The following is a 16,967-nucleotide window of genomic DNA, read 5'->3' as shown; positions in this document are numbered from 1 at the left end:
GATGGGGAGGGCCGGGTATAAATGGATGGCGCAACACCACAAGGCTAGCAAGGGCGTGGGCGAGGTCGGTGTGGGCAAAAAGCGGGAAGAGGATCTAGACGCCCGGCAAAGCTTCTACGCGTCTCTTGGGTGGAGTGTGACTGGTTCTTTTCCACCTTTGATCCAGATGACGGTGGCCACCGAGACAAGGGGCTGAGATAGGTCAAGGATGACGCTGGGGGGAGTTGACGAGTGAGCCCGCCAGGTGCTTGTGGAGAGTACGTGCGTACGACACTGGAAGCACTGCACTGTATGGCACGAGCACAAGCACAGCGAAGACGGAGCAACAGGAGCAAAAATTGTCTGTCTGTTGATAGGGTAGAGCCCAGCAAGCCGCAGGACGCAAGACGCAAGACGCAGAAATGCAGGGGAATGGAGACGGGATTGACGTTGGGATCTGGGGTTGGAGGGGTTGGAGGGGTATGTCTGAAGTGAACAGTGCTCTGTGGTTGAGGCGCATGCGCAAGTGCGTAAGAGCGGCCGCGTGGAGGAGAGATCGGAGACGAGATGTTAGAAGGATCTAGGGACAGGTGCTGTAGTCTTTGACTCGCTAGTACCGGCATTGGGAAGCAAGCTCCCATCCAGCAGATCCAAGAGGTCCTGGCAGACCTTCTCGAGCTCATTCTCAATCTTGTTGCGGTATCCACGAATAGTAGCAATATGCTTCTCCCTGCCCCTTGACTCCTTCTGCTCGATCGAGGAGATAATGCGCCAGCTGGCACGGCGGGTGCCGACCACGTTCTTATAAGCAATGGTGAGAAGATTCCGCTCACTGACACTGGGCTCACCACCCATCTTGACGACTTCCTTCAGATGGGGGACCATATCATCGTAGCGCTCAGCCTGGCCACAGAGGCGAGCGAGGAATGTCAGGCTACGGCCATGAAATCAGTGTTTTGGCCCTCTAGAGGCCCATCGAGCGGATAGACAAACTTCTTAGGCTGCATGATAGGTGTATGGTTAGCCAGGTTCGTTAGACCAAATATTTGATCGAAGATAAGGCGGCAAGTTGGGGTGATAACGGCAAGATATGTGGGGCGATTTGGTGTGGTGAGGCGGTACGGTGGGCTCTAAAAAAGAGGAACGCGGACTAGAGCAGCGTCAGATAATGGAAAATGCAGTGCTAGAATGGGAGGTGATGACGTAGCGACAAGAGTGACAAGAGTGACAGGAAGAAGCGCGGGGCGAGGGGCAATTCAAGGCGGGTTTATTGTTCGTTAACTCGTAAGTGTGGTGATTCGGTTTGAATTTGTTGAGAAATTAAGTTAGAAAGTTCTGCGACAAAGCAGCGCAGTCACCAGATAATGCCCGCGGAGCCATGTGACGAGCCAACTCACTGGTCTCCGTATCGGACTCCTCGGACAGCCAAGCTAAGTCTTCCCAACTTATGACCTGTGGTGCTATGGAGCATCTTCCATCAACTCCCGGGTGGCAGTGGATCTCCGTCTTCCTCTTTCTCTTCGTCATGGCCATGGTCATCCTCCTCCTTCTCCTCATCGTGCATGTCATCGGAACGATCGCCAGTGTCGGAGTATTGAGCATCGTCGTCCATGTCTTAAATCTCACTCTTCCAGAGTCGTTTCTTCCGCGCTGGCTCCATATTTTCGGGCGACCGACGGCCTAAAATCACATGTCAGGTTTCCCGCAGCACAAAACCCGAGGGGGCGCCAAAGGAGCGGTTCCCGCCACAGAACTGGACATCGACCACACAACTCCGGCGAGATTGATTTTGTGAAACCTTGGGAATGCCCAATGCCGTCATCAGTCGCTCATCACAGTGGACCAGGTGAAAGAGTTGGTCCAATGCTCGGAGGCATGTGCGGCATGGGTTTCCGGCCCCGAGGCATGCTCAACACTCCAACGGAAACCAGGATTGTGGTTGAGCAGAGATCGAAACGTCAGGACAGTGTGCAGTGATTGATTCTGTAATTGACGCCTGGGATGAGTCCTGAGATGGTGATCATCGAACGCGACATCCAAACGAAGAGCCCATCCTTCCGTCAACGGATCGCCGTGCCTCATCGGAAATATACTTCTGTATTAGCACACAGTTGCAGTCGGTGCGCCGCAGAACGCTGGGTTTTGAGATAGAAGATCTCGGTGGACAACTCCTCAAAACACCTCGAAAGATACTGATTCTGCTCTTCCATCTCCGGGCCCCGCGGAATGCTCAATCGCCTTCCACGTTGCATCACGGAAATGCCAAGACAACAGTCTCAATTCGATAAACCATGGAGACCTTATCGATAATTGGACTGTCAACATGAGCACCGACACCACTGCTTCGGACGAGGGAGTCTCGCCTGCACAGCTGGAATTTGTTTCGCTGCTCATCTTGCTCGGCGCCGAGTTCATCATAGCCCTGACATTCTCCCTGCCTTGGTCTGTTTCTCCTCCCGCGCCAATGGCTCACCTTTTTGTTTTCCCCCCTTCGATAATTAACAGAGGCCACAGGTATTTGTTAAGGCAACTGGAACGCGAACGAGTGGGCGCCTATCTAGATGATCTAGAGGCTGCTAGACGTCCCTTCTCAATCGAAAACCTAGACCAAGCAGTTCCAGCCCGGCCCTACAACAAATGGAAAGCCGAAACGAAAGATGCCGGGGGGTCCGCTGAAGGGTCCTGCATCTGGTACAAGCTTCCAAACAACCTGCCCAACATGTGCTTAGGCTCTAACTCCACACCTAGCATCATTTGCCTGGAGACGTTGCAGGACACGGACATAGTCCGTCACTTACCGTGCGACCACATCTTCCATTCAAATTGCATCACGAAGTGGTTCCTGAAACAGCACGACACCTGTCCGGTTTGCAAACTTTGCTACATACCTCACATAGCCAGTAGCTCGAGGCAATCGTCTGTAGCCGAGAGACGCGATCCATCTAGGGTCAGAGAAACTCCTATAGTTCCATAACGGGCTTCACCCTTCACTAGGGTTGCAAGAAAAACTACTAACTAGTTATAACATGTGAAAGCTAAAAACTATTGGGTTAGAATTAAAATAAGGAAACGAAGAACATTATGATACAGGAATGACCAACTATCGGAGTTGCTAATTTTGCACCAGCGTTGCTTTTTATTTTACTCTTCAAAAGCTTGCTGTCCATCCGTCCCCATCTTGTAAACTGTATCCACAGCAAAAACACATCCTACAATACATCTCAAAGGAACCCATAGCTTAGAAGCAGCAGTGGGCAGGTTATATCATTAAGAACTACCATGCAGTACCCACCTACCGGTAATACCCACCTACCGGTAAGCAAAAATATTTTTTCCCCATACAAAATTCACTTTTTCAACCTCATGGGAAAAACTTAACAAAAACAGTTAAAATAAAATAATTTCCAGAATTCGGGTTACAATTGAATAAATTTTAATATTTTCTCGGTCTTTTTACTTCACGGCCGCTGCGGGTGCGTACGACGGGTAACTCTTCCGCCTCCGAATTTGAACTTCCATCCTCTTGCATCCCTCCCACCTCAATCGTATCCTCAACAGCCCCTGTCTCTTCAATTGCCTGGATTGGCTCGGAAATGGTTTCACCAGCCACTAGAGCCTCAGCCAATGTCATGAACTTCTTGTTGGGATTGGGTATCGCCTTCCTCTTCTTGCCTCTACTCAACCGGCCGACTTCCTCCTCCAGACTGGTGACTCTTGCGCTCAGCGAGGCTATCTTTGACTCCTGGGCTTCAAACCCTTTTGATATCACAGAATACCGTCTTCTGGTTGAAGGGCTCTTGTTCTTTCCCAGATCTCTGATATGACGGCTGGTCTTTGGCGTATTATCAGAGTCGCGTTGTCCGTCACTGAGGCCCTCTGATGCAGGCGTAGTTTCCTTCTTGTCTGGCTGAATCTCTGGATGTATGAGGGCTTTCCGTCGTGAAATTGGCCAATTCCCAGTCACTCTCCAGCCTGAGAGTATGTTTTTCTTACTCATACCCACTTCCCTGGCTTTGGCATAAGCCTTAATGAAGTTGACCTTATCCACCGGCGCAGAATCGGTCAGGCTTGCCAATTTTTGGAGTTCTTTGCGATATGCAGCTTTGGAGGCATTAAAAACGCCATTATCCAGCGGTTGTAGGCCGTGAGAGCAATGAGCCGGCAGGTAACAGCAATATACGTTGTTCAAGAAGCAGGTAGCCATCCACTCATCCTGAGTTTTAGGTCAGCGGCATTTATGATTCAGACCAGGTAGATACTCGCAGATACATGACTTCCATGGCCATCTAAGATAATAAGTCTGGCATCAGAATCATCTGCCGGCTGGGTTTGAGGTAGATAGACCTCTTTGAGCCACTCAACTGTGATGTGGTTGTCTGTCCAGCCGTTTTCAGAAGTGATATAATACCAGTCGGCTATCTTCTTGAACTCGTCGATAAACCACTGCTGCTGAAGTCCCTTGCCTTTGAAAATAATCCCTGGTTTCAGAAGACGGCCATCTGCAGTCACGGCTTCGATAAAGCTAGTCCAAGCGCGGGACTGAGAGCCTTTGAGGAAGGCCTTCCTCTTGGGATCGCTACTGCCGATAACTAAGGAATCCAAGCCTGTATTCGGAATGTATTAGTGAGTTTTATGACAAAAACGATAAATGCTCACCAAATCCAGCCATGATACCGCCCTCGTCAACATTAACTGTGTTCTCAGGCTTGATCCAGCCATACTCGCTTTTCCGGATATCAAAGTACCAATTGACGGCCATTGGAGTAAAAGAATTGAATCTCGATGCCTCCTGACGTTTTCCTATCTTCGTCTTTATGGTCGAATGTCGTTTCATGAACCTGGCTACCCAGTGTATACCGATAGGCCTTTCCCGGCCTTGTTGTCTCAAGAGGGCCGCGACGGTGGCGCGAACATGACTGTGGGATGGAGCATAGCCCAAGGCCTCTTGCCTCAGTATCCAGGTGACTATTCTGGACTCCTGAGACTTGGATAATAGCTGGGCAGGCTGGGTGACCTCGGACTTTGACGGTAGGCCTCTTAATCGGTCTGAGAGAGTCGTCTGGGGGATGTCATGCTTCTGGGCGGCTTGGTTCTGGGAGAGGCCGTTATCTGTGACATCCAGTAAGGCTTCGACAACGCCATTCTCTGTATAAGACATTCGGGGCATTTTTGAGGTGATTACGAAAGGTTAGTGCAGATAAAAATTCGATGAAACTTGGTGGAAGCCGATTCTTGAACGAGGCGTTTTTAGAAATTATACATTAGGCCCGTGCGAACAAACCGCTTCTGTAATGTAAAAAGTAATATCATAATATGAAACAGCATGAAACTCTCAATAAGACACAGCTTGTTTCATGTAAATAACTTCAATTTTGGCCAAGCACTGTGCAAGTGAAGTTGGGCATTTTGTATGAGGAAATTTTATTTTTGCTTACCGGTAGGTGGGTATTACCGGTAGGTGGGTACTGCATGGTATCGCAACTACGGCCAGCGAGTCAACAGCTCAGTCGAAACCGCATGTAAGGATGTGAAGTCATATCTACTGACCGGCACAGGCAACCTCTTACACCTTCACACAGCCCTTATGCAGATAATCTAACGCAAGGAATGTGATTACATTGAGCGGGCTGCGGATATGATGATAGGCTTCGTGTTCAGTACGTTGGTCGGGAATGGCTTGGTAACTTACCTATACAGATATCCTACTATGCTATTAACCTCATCGTCTCACAATATCGCCGGGCAGCAGCAGCTTTATCTTCAAATGCAGAGCCTGTGCCACTTCCGCCTTGTAAGGGTGTATTTATGCAGCAGTATGCCCTGCCATGCAATCATTACATTCTGCGGGAGCTTGAGGCCCAGCGGCCGCTGACGAAGGAGGTTGTGCATCCGCGATGGTGGCTACAGAAGCTGTTGGTATGTTCTTAGTCATCTAGCTACCCGATTTACTAGGCTATTGGAACTAATACAGACTTCTAGGACCTTAAGGAACCATTACTACGCATCCATGACCCTAATATTATCACTAAGCTTCGCGGGTGCCGGCATACACTATCCAACTCGAAGCTTCCTATTCCGCCATACCTAAAGGTTGAAGTTACCGAAGGCGTTGAGGTCCTCCCGCCCCTGCCGCCCCTCCCGAGTCAGGGCTACAGCAGCCTTAAGCCTAGTATCCGGCGGTCCCTGACTCAAGCTGAAATCGAGATGCAGACATCACTATGGTCAAGATCAGGATCACCTGCACATACACCTGCCCGTATACAAGAAACTAGAAGAGGACAGGCTCGAGGGACAAGGGCGGGGGTGCCGTCAACCTCACGGCAGCTCCGGTCGTCTCGGGCGGCGGCGGAATAGGGGTTTTCCGCTTGAAAAGTAGTATTTTGTATGAAAACACCGGAAATGCATTTTTTAAACGATTTAGCCCTAGCTAGGACCGTCAGGCTATTACTGTGTGTGTGATCGTGATGTATGCAGTTGACATTTTATTGTAATTCGGGCTGCACTCTTGATTGTATAGTAATCAGTATGGTAGGTGGGGAATGCAAGGAAAAAAAGGGGGGCAAATTTTGAACATGTGACTTTGTTCGTGCGAATTAGCAAAAGTTGTTAGTGCAAATAGTATGACTCCCAGGGTGTCCATAATTTCTGTAGGGTAGGCTGATCTATACTGCTCGTGGCCGAGGCGTTCACTCGCCAGGCGAAGTATAGGTGATTTATCTAGGCTTCACATGCTGCAACTTAAACTCTACCGCGTGCAGTTCAACTGCTCTTCCTCTGGCCCTAAAGATGATGGGTCTCCCGAGAACGTGGTCTCGGTCGCGATAGGTTGAAGCCGCATGGCGTCGTTGTGGGCGAGAACTAAGCACAATATCATGTAGCCGTACTCTCACGCCTGAGTGCGGTTCAGTGGACGGTCCATGAATGAGGCTTGCATCCGCCAGAGCGATAGAAATCGTTTGCCGTAAGTCATCGGGAATCCCGTCTTATAGCGATTACATTGGCGGAGCTGGGATAGTCTGCCTCCTGTGCAAACTGGATGAGGCGATCAGGTTCGAACTAGGTCTTTATGTCTCCCATGACCTGACTGACACCGAAGCCACAGTGACTAGTAAAGTAGATAGATATGCTTAAATAGCTGCTGGTTCCCTATCTATCTACTGATAACCCACCAGTTGAGCAGCAGTATCCTACCTCCGAGCCTCTGGTGCCTTCGCTCTGTACTTGGAACCCCCCGAAAAAGGGACCGCAAAAGGAGGGGCGGAAGTACCGATCCCATCGCGGACCAAGACGATCCTCCTGCGCCAGTCAGTTGACCGAGTTCCCGGAAACGCATGTTGACCTCTGGTGAGCAGAAGTCTGTCATGAACAAGGTCATCTCCATGACAAAGAAATCCTCACCCGTCGAGCCACACATCCAATCACTCATTCTTCGTAGCCGCAGTCTGTTTGAGGCCGACTCCTGCCACGAAAGCAAGCCGGACGGCCGCCTGTCCCCAAAGACTCACAAGGTTCACCCAATCTTCGGGCCTCCAGGTACGAGGATCCCAGAACACAGTTCCGCCCAGAGTTGCCCAACTCCCAAATAAATGTATAGCATCGCACACCAAGATACCGATCAGGATCCCTCTCCACACCCGCAGGTCATTCGTAGTGCGCAAGATAATGGCTTCATTGAACGCAAACAGGATATATGTCGCAGCAAGTTGGTCGTAGATAATCTGGTTATCCGGCGCGTATTTGGCGGCCGGGGCCATGGCGTTGAGGAAGCTCGCGGGGCGAAAGTGAAGCAACAGGGCGCCGACGAAGGCTCCAACAGCTTCAAAGTAGAGGAAGAGAGCGCGGTAGGCGAAGGGGAAGTTGAGGACTGGCTCGCTCGTCATTATCAAATGTCGGAGAGCGGTTTGTACGACGCAGTGAAATAGACAAGGCTCGGAACCACTACACCCACTCACATTTGGACCAAGTAGAGTGGATGTACGATTTTTTAGGCAATTACCTAGTGGATGTAATACATATTCGGCCGGAGTGGAATGGACGTACACACGTGGATTTATAAGTGGATTTATAAGTGGATTTTTGAGGCTATTCACAACCTCGTCGGTGCCTATTCAGCCTCACTTTCAGAGGTTGACACTAACTCTTCAGCCTGTTGCTGCTGTGATAAATCGTCAACCTCGCTGGCGCTCTCCTCGCCCTCCAATAGCCATTTTGACTCAGCAAGCGCCAGCTCGTCGTCGCTTAGAGTCGCACAACCGGCATCCAGCTTACTTTCAACGTGTGACTTAAGCAATGGATCCAGGTCCTTGATAAGCCCAGCACGGTACCAAGAGCGTAAAACCTGACAAATGGCGATAATCTCAGCATCTAGGTCAGTTCGCAACCCCGAGATCATCTTGCCAGCAGCTGAAAATAACCTCTCACACTCGGCTGACATCGGTTGGATTGTCAGGAAGTCCAAGGCCATCCTGGATAACCGAGGATATCTACTTTGCTTAGTGATCCAGTAACCAATTGGATCACGAACGTCGCCGTCGCTGGCCTCACGATCCGTCTGCCACGCTTGGTACTCATCACCAACAATAGCTGCTGCGGAGGTTGGTGTTGAGCTTGGCAGACGCTGTTCTTCTCGAAGGGGTTGAAAAACCGAGGTCTTTTTGCTGGTGGCTCGTCATCGCCTCTGCTGCTGCTGGATCTAACCTCGAAATGAGCGTAATCAGACAGCCAGACGTCGGCAACCATCTCTTTTGCCTTTTCAACCCAACTAGGCTTATGAGCCCAGGTTTCATCAAACCAGTCCCAACGATAAGCTGGATGGAGCGCTATTGCCGTATAGTAGATGGGCGTCTCGTCTAGCCGCCGATAATATTCATCCAACTTATCCCAAGCAAGGTTGATTCCGATGCGGAAGTGCTCGGGATCAGGAAAGTTAGCAGCAAGCTGCTTATATTCTTCCAGTGTTAAGCAGCAACTCATAGCCAAGCACCACGTCCCAGATATTGCCATAGGAGCCGGTCCAGCCTTGCTTACGCCTGCGGATGTGTCCATCACCCTCAAGCGTCTTTACCACGGTCTCAAAAACAGTCAGAATAGCCTCCAAATGGTAAAGAACCTCCCAGTGTTTATCCGTTAGCTGATTCTCGTCTCGGAGGATGCGTGGTTTTTTCGCCAATTTGGCTTGTGTCACTCGGCCAGTCTTTTTAGACCGATTTTCGTCCTCCCATTGCGCCTTGTACTTGATCAGTAGGAGTTCGATAGAGGTTTTTAGCCGTAGAGCCCTGCGGATCATGTAGAGTTGTGACAGCCAACGCGTGTCGTTATCGACAATTAGCTTGAGTGGTTTCTTCGATCGGAGTTTGAGGGTGGTGGCGCGATCAATTTCGTCCTGTTAGATATACCAAATTAGTATGAGACGAACAAGATTTAGTGAAAACCGCTTACCCTCTGGACCTCCTTGAATAAGTAAATTAGCCGATGGCTAATACGCACATCAACTACGATGTTATGTAACTTGCCAACTAGTCCTTTTTTGCGCCATTGAGCGTATTCAGTATCAGATAACGCTTCTGCGCCTGATAATTGCTGCTCGAACGCGCCGGCTTTTTTGCCAAATAAGAGCGCCTTGGCTGACAAGTTAATTGTGTGGCCAATACAGAGTCCTCGGCGTAGTCGGCCATCGAACCCAAGTTCAGCACCAATAACCTCCATTGCAGTATCGTTGTTTTCAGCATTGTCGAGCGTGAAATAGCCAATCTTCTCTGGACTTACGCCAAGAGTGTGTAGGACGTCGAGAACCTCCCCACCGATCGTTGAGCCGAAGTGACGATGAGCCTCTGGAACCCCAATCATGATTTTGCATGGTCTATTCTTCTCATCTCTGAAAAAACAAGCAATACCGTAGAGGGCAAGCTTATTTCGAGACGTCCAGCCATCAAATGAGATATGAAGCGCTCCAGGGGAGTTCCTCAGCACCTCGATAACCGTCTGCTTGTGGCGGTTATACTCTTGAATGATCTTATATCGGACAGCCGTGGCACTCAAGTTGGCGCGTTGGATCGAAACGGAGGGATTCAAATAGTCGAAGATTTCTCGGAGGATGGGGTTCTCGGCGAAGGAAAAGGACTGGTTGCTACTGACGATTAATTCGACTAGCATACGCTGAAAGTGTTGCTTATCAAAGCGTGAGATGAAGCTATTCGCGATATTCTGTTCCGTAGGCTTGTTGACGTCCAGTTTCAGAACAGAGGCAATAGTCGGCTGGTTCGATTTCAGTGCGCCTTCGGATTTCAGCTGTGCTGTGCTCTTTTTCTCTCCCTCTGGTGCTGGTGATTTGTGCTCACGCCATAGATGATTTGCCGCGTTCTGGAGACCTGAAGAGGTAAAACTCGCGATAATGGGACGATTTCTGAGGACACAGTCCTTGCAAGCCCATTTGCGTAAGCCATGACGTTGAATATCATAGCCAAAGTCCCACAGCCAAGAGCTAGTATCACGAGCGCGTTCTGACCAAGTCCAGCCTCTGAAATGGCGAAAAAGCCGGTCTTCGAGGTGGTGCTGTTGGCCTGGCTGGTTGGCTGACATCGTCAAAAAATTATCTCTTGCAAAAACAACAGCAGGAAATCTGTTGAAAACGCCTCAATAGGGGCAGTTTCTCGTATGACGTTTATAAGATTAGCTGGGGGGGGATCGACCTTGGCTAACTTGGGTCTCGGTACCTCGATTTACTAGGCAATTATATACAAAAATAAGTACTATAGGCCGTGCAAGCTCAGGGAATATCCCACTATACCTAAATCCACCTAAATCCACTCCATTACATCCACTTTCGGGTCCGAATGTAGTGGATCATTACGTAAGCTGAGCGCGGCAAAGTGGATGTAATAGAGATGGGCCACTTATATGTGGTCCACGTGGATATGCAGTGTAGTTGGTTCGAGCCTTGGTCATAGCTCGACGGGTAGTGTTGGACATGGGCGCTACCATAGTGTTCGTATATTATAGGGAGCAAGACGCTGTCCATCCATAGCCGAAAATCTTCATCTCGAAGGCGACTGGACTGCTGCTTCTCGCGGTATAGATGGGGAAAGAGGAAGTACAACGATACATCTTCGAAGCTGATGAGACGACCGAATGCGTAGTGTGGGATTTGATGCACAGGTCGGTGGACTTGATGCTGGTTTCCAGCCGCATCGAAGTAGTAAACCTGTCTCGGACGGAGATGGAGACCGGACTGAAGGTCCGACACAGGCATCTGGGTAGGGTACCATCGAATACCCTGCTTGGCCACAGCAAGGTTGCTAGGGAAACCCGTGATGCTATCAACATCAAAGCCGACCCCAGCGACAGCCGTGACCCGTTCATCTTCACTCATGCAAAGATGGGGCGGCGCCAGATCTCCGGACTCGAGGCCACAGTAGATCTGTTGTCGGCTTGCAGAACTCGTCTTGCCGGCAAGATCATCCTCCAGAGAAGCGATTCGGGTAGAGCTGAGGACCTCAGGGCAGAGACCAGTCGTAGATTCAAGGTAAGCCGCGAGACTAATATGCTCTCTGGGGTCTTGATGGTGCTGAAGTTTTGCTGCCCGGTGGCAGTCAACGCAGCATCCTCGAAATGTGATTAGCTGGTCTGTCAGCTGATACGCAAGGCGGTCCACCTGATCGTCGTGGTCCGTATTGGCGACGGGCGTTGAGTTTTCTGCGGCTATGTCGACGGTGGCTGTCGGAGCAAGGTCTTCATTGTCAGCAACGAAAAGTGGCGATGCCGATGCTGATCCTGGGGAAATGCCACCATCCCCCACGGGAGATTCTTCTGCGATTGGCTGCAGTGGAGGACTAGGAGGGGGAAGGAAATGTGAGATTTCTAGGCCTTCGAGCCCCAAAGCGTCGCCATGGTCGGTCTGCGATTGGATCCCTCTTGATATATTGGCACCCTCGGCATCGTATCCAGACCCCAAAGGATTTCCACTGGTGAGTTGATATGGGAGTGGAGGCAGGACGGAGGGAACGCCCTGGCTATAGAAATGAGTATGCCGTTCGTCACGATGCGCAGAGGCCTCTCCCTGCCGCTTTGCTCCCCTCAGGTCCACGTCTGCCTTAGCCTTCTCTAGCATGTCATCTTGAGCATGCGGCATGTGATCATGGTCGAAAATGGGGGTTGGGTCGACGGCAATGGTAGAAGAGGCGGATTCCTCTCTAGCTCCGGTAGCTAGACAGGATTCTATGGGATATGGCATAGCTGAGGGCGACGGTGCCATCCCTATCATATAGTTCTGAACAAACTTATGATCTCGTTTGGATGCTTTTGCTGCCTGCCTCTGATTTCGTCGTCTCCTGGCATATTCTTCTCTTCTCTTCTCGCCGGAGTGATACTTAGCTGGCCGCCCTCGTTTTTGGGGGCGTTCATCTAGATCAGAAGTCATTGTAAGGGATCCTCGATGTTCGCGGTGTGATTCCTTCTGGTCTAGAAAGATAAAGATCTTATCTGGCCTATCTTTCAGAAGAGATTTTAGAGTCAATGAGACACGTCTACAATGGATATGATAATTTGAAAAGGAAGGGGCTGATAATTAAATTACATATCTCCCGTCATCCAAATATGGACAGGAAGGTAAAGCAAAGTGTTTGATGCTAGCCCCAAAATAGTTTAATTTGTCGAGGAAAATCGAACTAGGTTTTTGTCAAGGAAATTCCATCCAGATGACTAAGCAGCGCCAGCGCGAAACAGACGAAAAGTTGATGATTTCAACACAGTACAGCACCACAACTGAATAAGATACTAGTTTAGAAATTTGATATGTAGTTCATAATTGCTGATTCTATCTCTAGTTGAATTTTAAAGCCCGAAAACCAACGTGTTGTGTCTAAGTCTAGTCGGGATATGACGGATGGCGCCATCAACGATGCCAGCACATCCACACGCTGCGAAGCAATTCAGTAAGTACCAGCGTGAACGTGCCCCCTGTTGGATAAGTCGGACCACCCATTAGCTGACCGACCCCTTACCTGACCGCCCCACTTACAACGCGTCAACCACAACGCGCCTCTAGCCACACGCGTTTCTTCCTTCAATAACACTCAATTGGTCAATTTAACCTTATTTTCGTTATTTTCATGCCTAAATACACCGAAGAAGACCTCCAACTAGCCATTCAGGATGTGAAAAATGGTCTATCAATGCGAAAAGCAGCCAATGAGCGCGTTGTTCCTTATTCAACCCTACGGACCAAGCTCAATGGCGTCCCAAGCCGCAACGAAGCCCACGAATGGCGTCAGTTGCTTTCTAAGAACCAGGAAGACCAGCTCTGTGATTGGCTCATCTTACAAGATAAGCTCGGAATGGCGTTGACTCATAGCCAGATCCGGAAGTTGGCAACTTCCTTGTTGGGCGAAAGTGGCGTCAACCGACAACTCGGAAAGCACTGGATGACTGGCTTCCTACGCCGCAACCAGCGAATAAAAACACTCAAAGGAAAGGGAATTGACCGGAAAAGGATAAATGGAGCAAATCCAGCTGCTATTCGTGGGTTCTATGACCTATTAGACCAACCAGGGGTCAAATCGATCCCTCCACGCAACCGTTGGAATTTTGACGAAACTGGAGTCTTCCAAGGGCTCGGAACCAACGGGCTTGTAGTTGGCCAATCAGAGCTCCGATCGACAATTAAGAAACAGCCACATGACCTTAATTGGATAACTATTCTTGAGGCTATTTCCGCAACGGGAAGGTGCCTCGACCCATTGGTCGTCTTTAAAGGCAAACACGTCCAACACCAATGGTTTCCAGAGGAATTGGACTTTCTGACCAATTGGAAATTCACATCGTCTAAAAAGGGCTGGACTAATGACGAAATTGGCCTTGCTTGGCTGCAGGAAGTCTTTCTTCCGGGCTCTAAGCCAGCCCGGACCAATGAGAAGAGGCTCCTCATCCTAGATGGGCATGGATCACACATAACGCCTGATTTTATGCGTATTTGTGTGACCAATAGAGTCCATTTACTCTATTTGCCGCCTCACACAAGCCACGTTCTTCAGCCTCTTGATATATCAGTCTTTGGGCCACTTAAAGCTGCATATCGGGCCGCCTTAACACTAGCCAATCCCCTCACTGATATTGGCCCAACTAGGAAGGACGACTTTCTTACTTGCTATTTTGAGGCAAGGAAGAAGGCTCTTACTACTAAAAATGCCTTATCAGGTTGGAGAGGAGCTGGGTTGTGGCCAATCAACATATCAAAGCCAATGGGTAGTAAATTTGTTATTCACAACCCTAATGACACAATTACGGTCCAATCAGAAGCTCCTATTTCTCCAAAAACGAATCAGAGGTCTGAAATCATCCCTTTTACAACCCCTAGCAATTCGAGAGACATTACTTTATTGGTCCGTTCTCATAAGAAGGAAATGCTAGCTAGCCCAACCACGAGACAGCTGTTGCGGACTATTAGCAAGGGATTTGATAGGCTCCAGTTTCAAATTGCCCAATTAGAAGAAAAAATCAAAGTCCAAGATCAAAATTCAAGCCAATCAAAGGCTAGGAAAAGAGGACGGGTTTATAAAGACCCAAATAGGCTATTTCAAGATATCCGGAATGTTAAGAGGGCAAGAAGGCGAATAAAAACGCCTGAGGTTGAAGATTCAGAATAGCTTGTTGTCACAGGCTGGGGCCTGGCTTGGGGTTCTGGCTGTGCCGGAACCCACTAATTGATATTACCTGGGCAACTACGCAGTATATTAGCGGTGAGGAAGCAGCTTTCTTCTTTCTTTCCTTCCTTCTTCTCCTTAGCTTTAGATAGACAATTCTACGGCAACAGCTTGTTGAACAAACTCCTGTCCAGCCCTTCACACTTGTTTTTTCTTTGTTTTAATTAGTTGATTTTTTGATATTTAGAAATTTCATTAGTTAGTTTATTAAAAATCAGTTGAAATGGGCCAATTAGGTCTTTTAGTTGTTATTTTATCTATAAGTGAAGTTGAATTGCGATTTTGGTTGTTATGTAAGTGGGGCGGTCAGGTAAGGGGTCGGTCAGCTAATGGGTGGTCCGACTTAGTGTGAGCACTTCTTAACATCAGCTGCACGGGTGCACTTCCTCCATACAGTGCATCAAGGCCAGACCAAATGTCAACAAGCAAAAGATGATGACAGCGTTCTAGAAATTGTAACAGCCGTCGGAGCAGATATGTCCCTTCTTGTCCACAATAACCCTGTCCACAGCTTTGAATGCGGTAATGATACGGGGGTCTGAACTCGCGATATCATTTGGTAACGTGGCCTTGCCCAGTAATGAGATCCAGTCTTCCATTGTCTTCTCGCAATTCTTGGCGAAGGAGTTCAACGGGTCGTCATTCCAAAGCATTACTCAGATAGATAGTTAAAAAGTTTATAACTGTAACCATGGCCTTCCATTCCACGAAGCTTTATCCGAAGACTCCCACCCAGCTTGGATTCTCGGTACCAGTGCCATTAAACACATATGCGTAGCCCAGGACGGCGATGGCAATGTTGAGAAGAAAGGAATGCAGTAGAACCTGTCCAAGGGCCGTTCTGGGAATACCTAATACATGACCGAACAAAGTTGAGAGATAACTGAGGGCCAACAACGGGACAGCAACTATCCCCAGAAGAAAGGCGATGTTTACTATGAAACAAATAATGAAGAGCAAGAACAGGCCGCCTCCAACTGTAGAGCCGATCACACTAGGAGAAACAACTGCATAGACCGATTTCGAGACTATCACACGAATAGCAGTAGCCACCTCTTCTTCGTCGACTTTGCTGGTAAGAAAATGCAATGCCACAAAGGAAATAGAAAACCCGGCAAGTAGAAGTAGGAAAATTCCTAGAGGTGGCTCAAAATCAGGATGCATAATGTTCAGCAATAAAAACGCGCTCAGAAATTCATGAATGGCGATACTGGACGGATTGATAGCCTTCAGCCACCAAGAATGAGCTCTCAGGGCCCAGCAGCCATCGTAGTCTGTTTTCCTCACCCCAGATTGGTGGAAGAAGGTCAGCGCGCAAAGATTCAAGACCTCGCCCAAGACCATCGGAACGAAGAACATAAGCGCGGTGATCTGGGTGAGGGGGATGCCGCGCATAGCGAGCAGCTTGATGGTCTGGCAGGGAACGCCTCCGAGAATCATCAGAATCCAGCGGCCAAGCGCGACCCTCTCAACATCAGCTTTCCTGCCGTCGTTGCCGGCGGGGGCGAAGTCCTCGTCACGGAACCGGTACGCCAGCTCCGACCTGAACGGCCCCCAGGACCACTGGGGTTCAGCGATGTAGTGCAGCGTAACGGTTGCTGCGAACAACAGCATATCGAACACACACGTCACCGGCGACGACCGTACGAAGAACCGATATTCCGGGGGCAGGTCGAGCACACGCCCGATGGGCTGCGTCATCGCCCCCAGGACGAGAGGGACGAGGGCGAAGAAGGCCACCTGCCACTTCACCTCGTCGGGTCCGGAATCAGGTCCTACAGATACGGGTATTAAGTCTCGCTCAAGGGATGCAGAGGGCTGGCAGGGCTTGCAGCAACGGGGCGTTTACACTCACCAGGAGCAGGCTCTAAGGCGTCCATGGACAGCAATCGCGCTTTGATACAGAAACCTCGACAGAATAGGTTGCAGGGTCGCGGAGCTTAATAGATAGGTTCTAGTACGACGCCACGAAGGCTACTATCGCCTTAAAGATATATTGGTGATCTCGTAATATATCTAGATCAAGGTTTTCTCGTGGGTGCGGTATCAACTGTGCAAACAGAAGAGGGCTTGACAGAACGGAATAACCGTACAGATAAATTTGCTGTCCGAGCAATGAGGTCAAGGATCATTCTTCGATGCGGGGGATCCAGGAGACCCTAGACATACAAGAAAAAGTGACGGGAAGAGCCCAATTCGCAAAAGAAAGCATTGGGCACTAATGCGTCGGCACCAAAGCCCTCGGGCTAGCGAAAGACGCGCAAGGCAGTATCGGTAGACGGATATTTTAAT

General features: G+C 49.4%; 6 protein-coding genes across 6 annotated transcripts; 2 read left to right on the top strand and 4 right to left on the bottom strand.

Moving 5' to 3' along the window:
• Positions 1 to 549: 549 nt before the first annotated feature.
• Positions 550 to 909, bottom strand: BGZ61DRAFT_368647 (14-3-3 domain-containing protein; the record flags this gene model as incomplete). The annotated part of the gene is made up of 1 exon (XM_046241908.1): positions 550 to 909. A coding segment is annotated over one exon (360 nt), but the record flags the coding sequence as incomplete, so codon positions are not given.
• A 1,300-nt stretch (positions 910 to 2,209) lies between these two features.
• Positions 2,210 to 3,189, top strand: BGZ61DRAFT_147324 (uncharacterized protein; the record flags this gene model as incomplete). The annotated part of the gene is made up of 2 exons (XM_046237324.1): positions 2,210 to 2,421; positions 2,494 to 3,189. Coding segments are annotated over 2 exons (672 nt in total), but the record flags the coding sequence as incomplete, so codon positions are not given.
• Positions 3,190 to 5,722: 2,533 nt separating this feature from the next.
• Positions 5,723 to 6,437, top strand: BGZ61DRAFT_147320 (uncharacterized protein). Its single transcript, XM_046237323.1, has 2 exons — positions 5,723 to 5,891; positions 5,959 to 6,437. The coding sequence occupies exons 1-2, from the start codon at positions 5,874 to 5,876 to the stop codon at positions 6,331 to 6,333; spliced, it is 393 nt and encodes a 130-aa protein (XP_046096332.1). The 5' UTR covers positions 5,723 to 5,873; the 3' UTR covers positions 6,334 to 6,437.
• Positions 6,438 to 7,397: 960 nt separating this feature from the next.
• On the bottom strand, positions 7,398 to 7,859 carry BGZ61DRAFT_368835 (uncharacterized protein; the record flags this gene model as incomplete). The annotated part of the gene is made up of 1 exon (XM_046241917.1): positions 7,398 to 7,859. The coding sequence occupies one exon, from the start codon at positions 7,857 to 7,859 to the stop codon at positions 7,398 to 7,400; it is 462 nt and encodes a 153-aa protein (XP_046096331.1).
• A 3,153-nt stretch (positions 7,860 to 11,012) lies between these two features.
• BGZ61DRAFT_563322 (uncharacterized protein) lies at positions 11,013 to 12,106 on the bottom strand (the record flags this gene model as incomplete). The annotated part of the gene is made up of 2 exons (XM_046255870.1): positions 11,013 to 11,035; positions 11,191 to 12,106. 2 exons carry the CDS (start codon positions 12,104 to 12,106, stop codon positions 11,013 to 11,015), a joined length of 939 nt encoding a protein of 312 aa, XP_046096330.1.
• A 2,959-nt stretch (positions 12,107 to 15,065) lies between these two features.
• BGZ61DRAFT_463503 (uncharacterized protein) lies at positions 15,066 to 16,100 on the bottom strand. Its single transcript, XM_046247405.1, has one exon. It carries the CDS (start codon positions 16,068 to 16,070, stop codon positions 15,390 to 15,392), a length of 681 nt encoding a protein of 226 aa, XP_046096329.1. The 5' UTR covers positions 16,071 to 16,100; the 3' UTR covers positions 15,066 to 15,389.
• Between the last annotated feature and the right edge of the window lie 867 nt (positions 16,101 to 16,967).

Source organism: Ilyonectria robusta (assembly GCF_021365365.1).
Source record: "Ilyonectria robusta strain PMI_751 chromosome Unknown BGZ61scaffold_35, whole genome shotgun sequence".
Classification (NCBI taxonomy): Eukaryota; Fungi; Ascomycota; class Sordariomycetes; order Hypocreales; family Nectriaceae; genus Ilyonectria; species Ilyonectria robusta.
The sequence above is the reverse complement of the archived record's forward strand: the minus strand, read 5'-3'. Positions and strand labels throughout refer to the sequence as shown.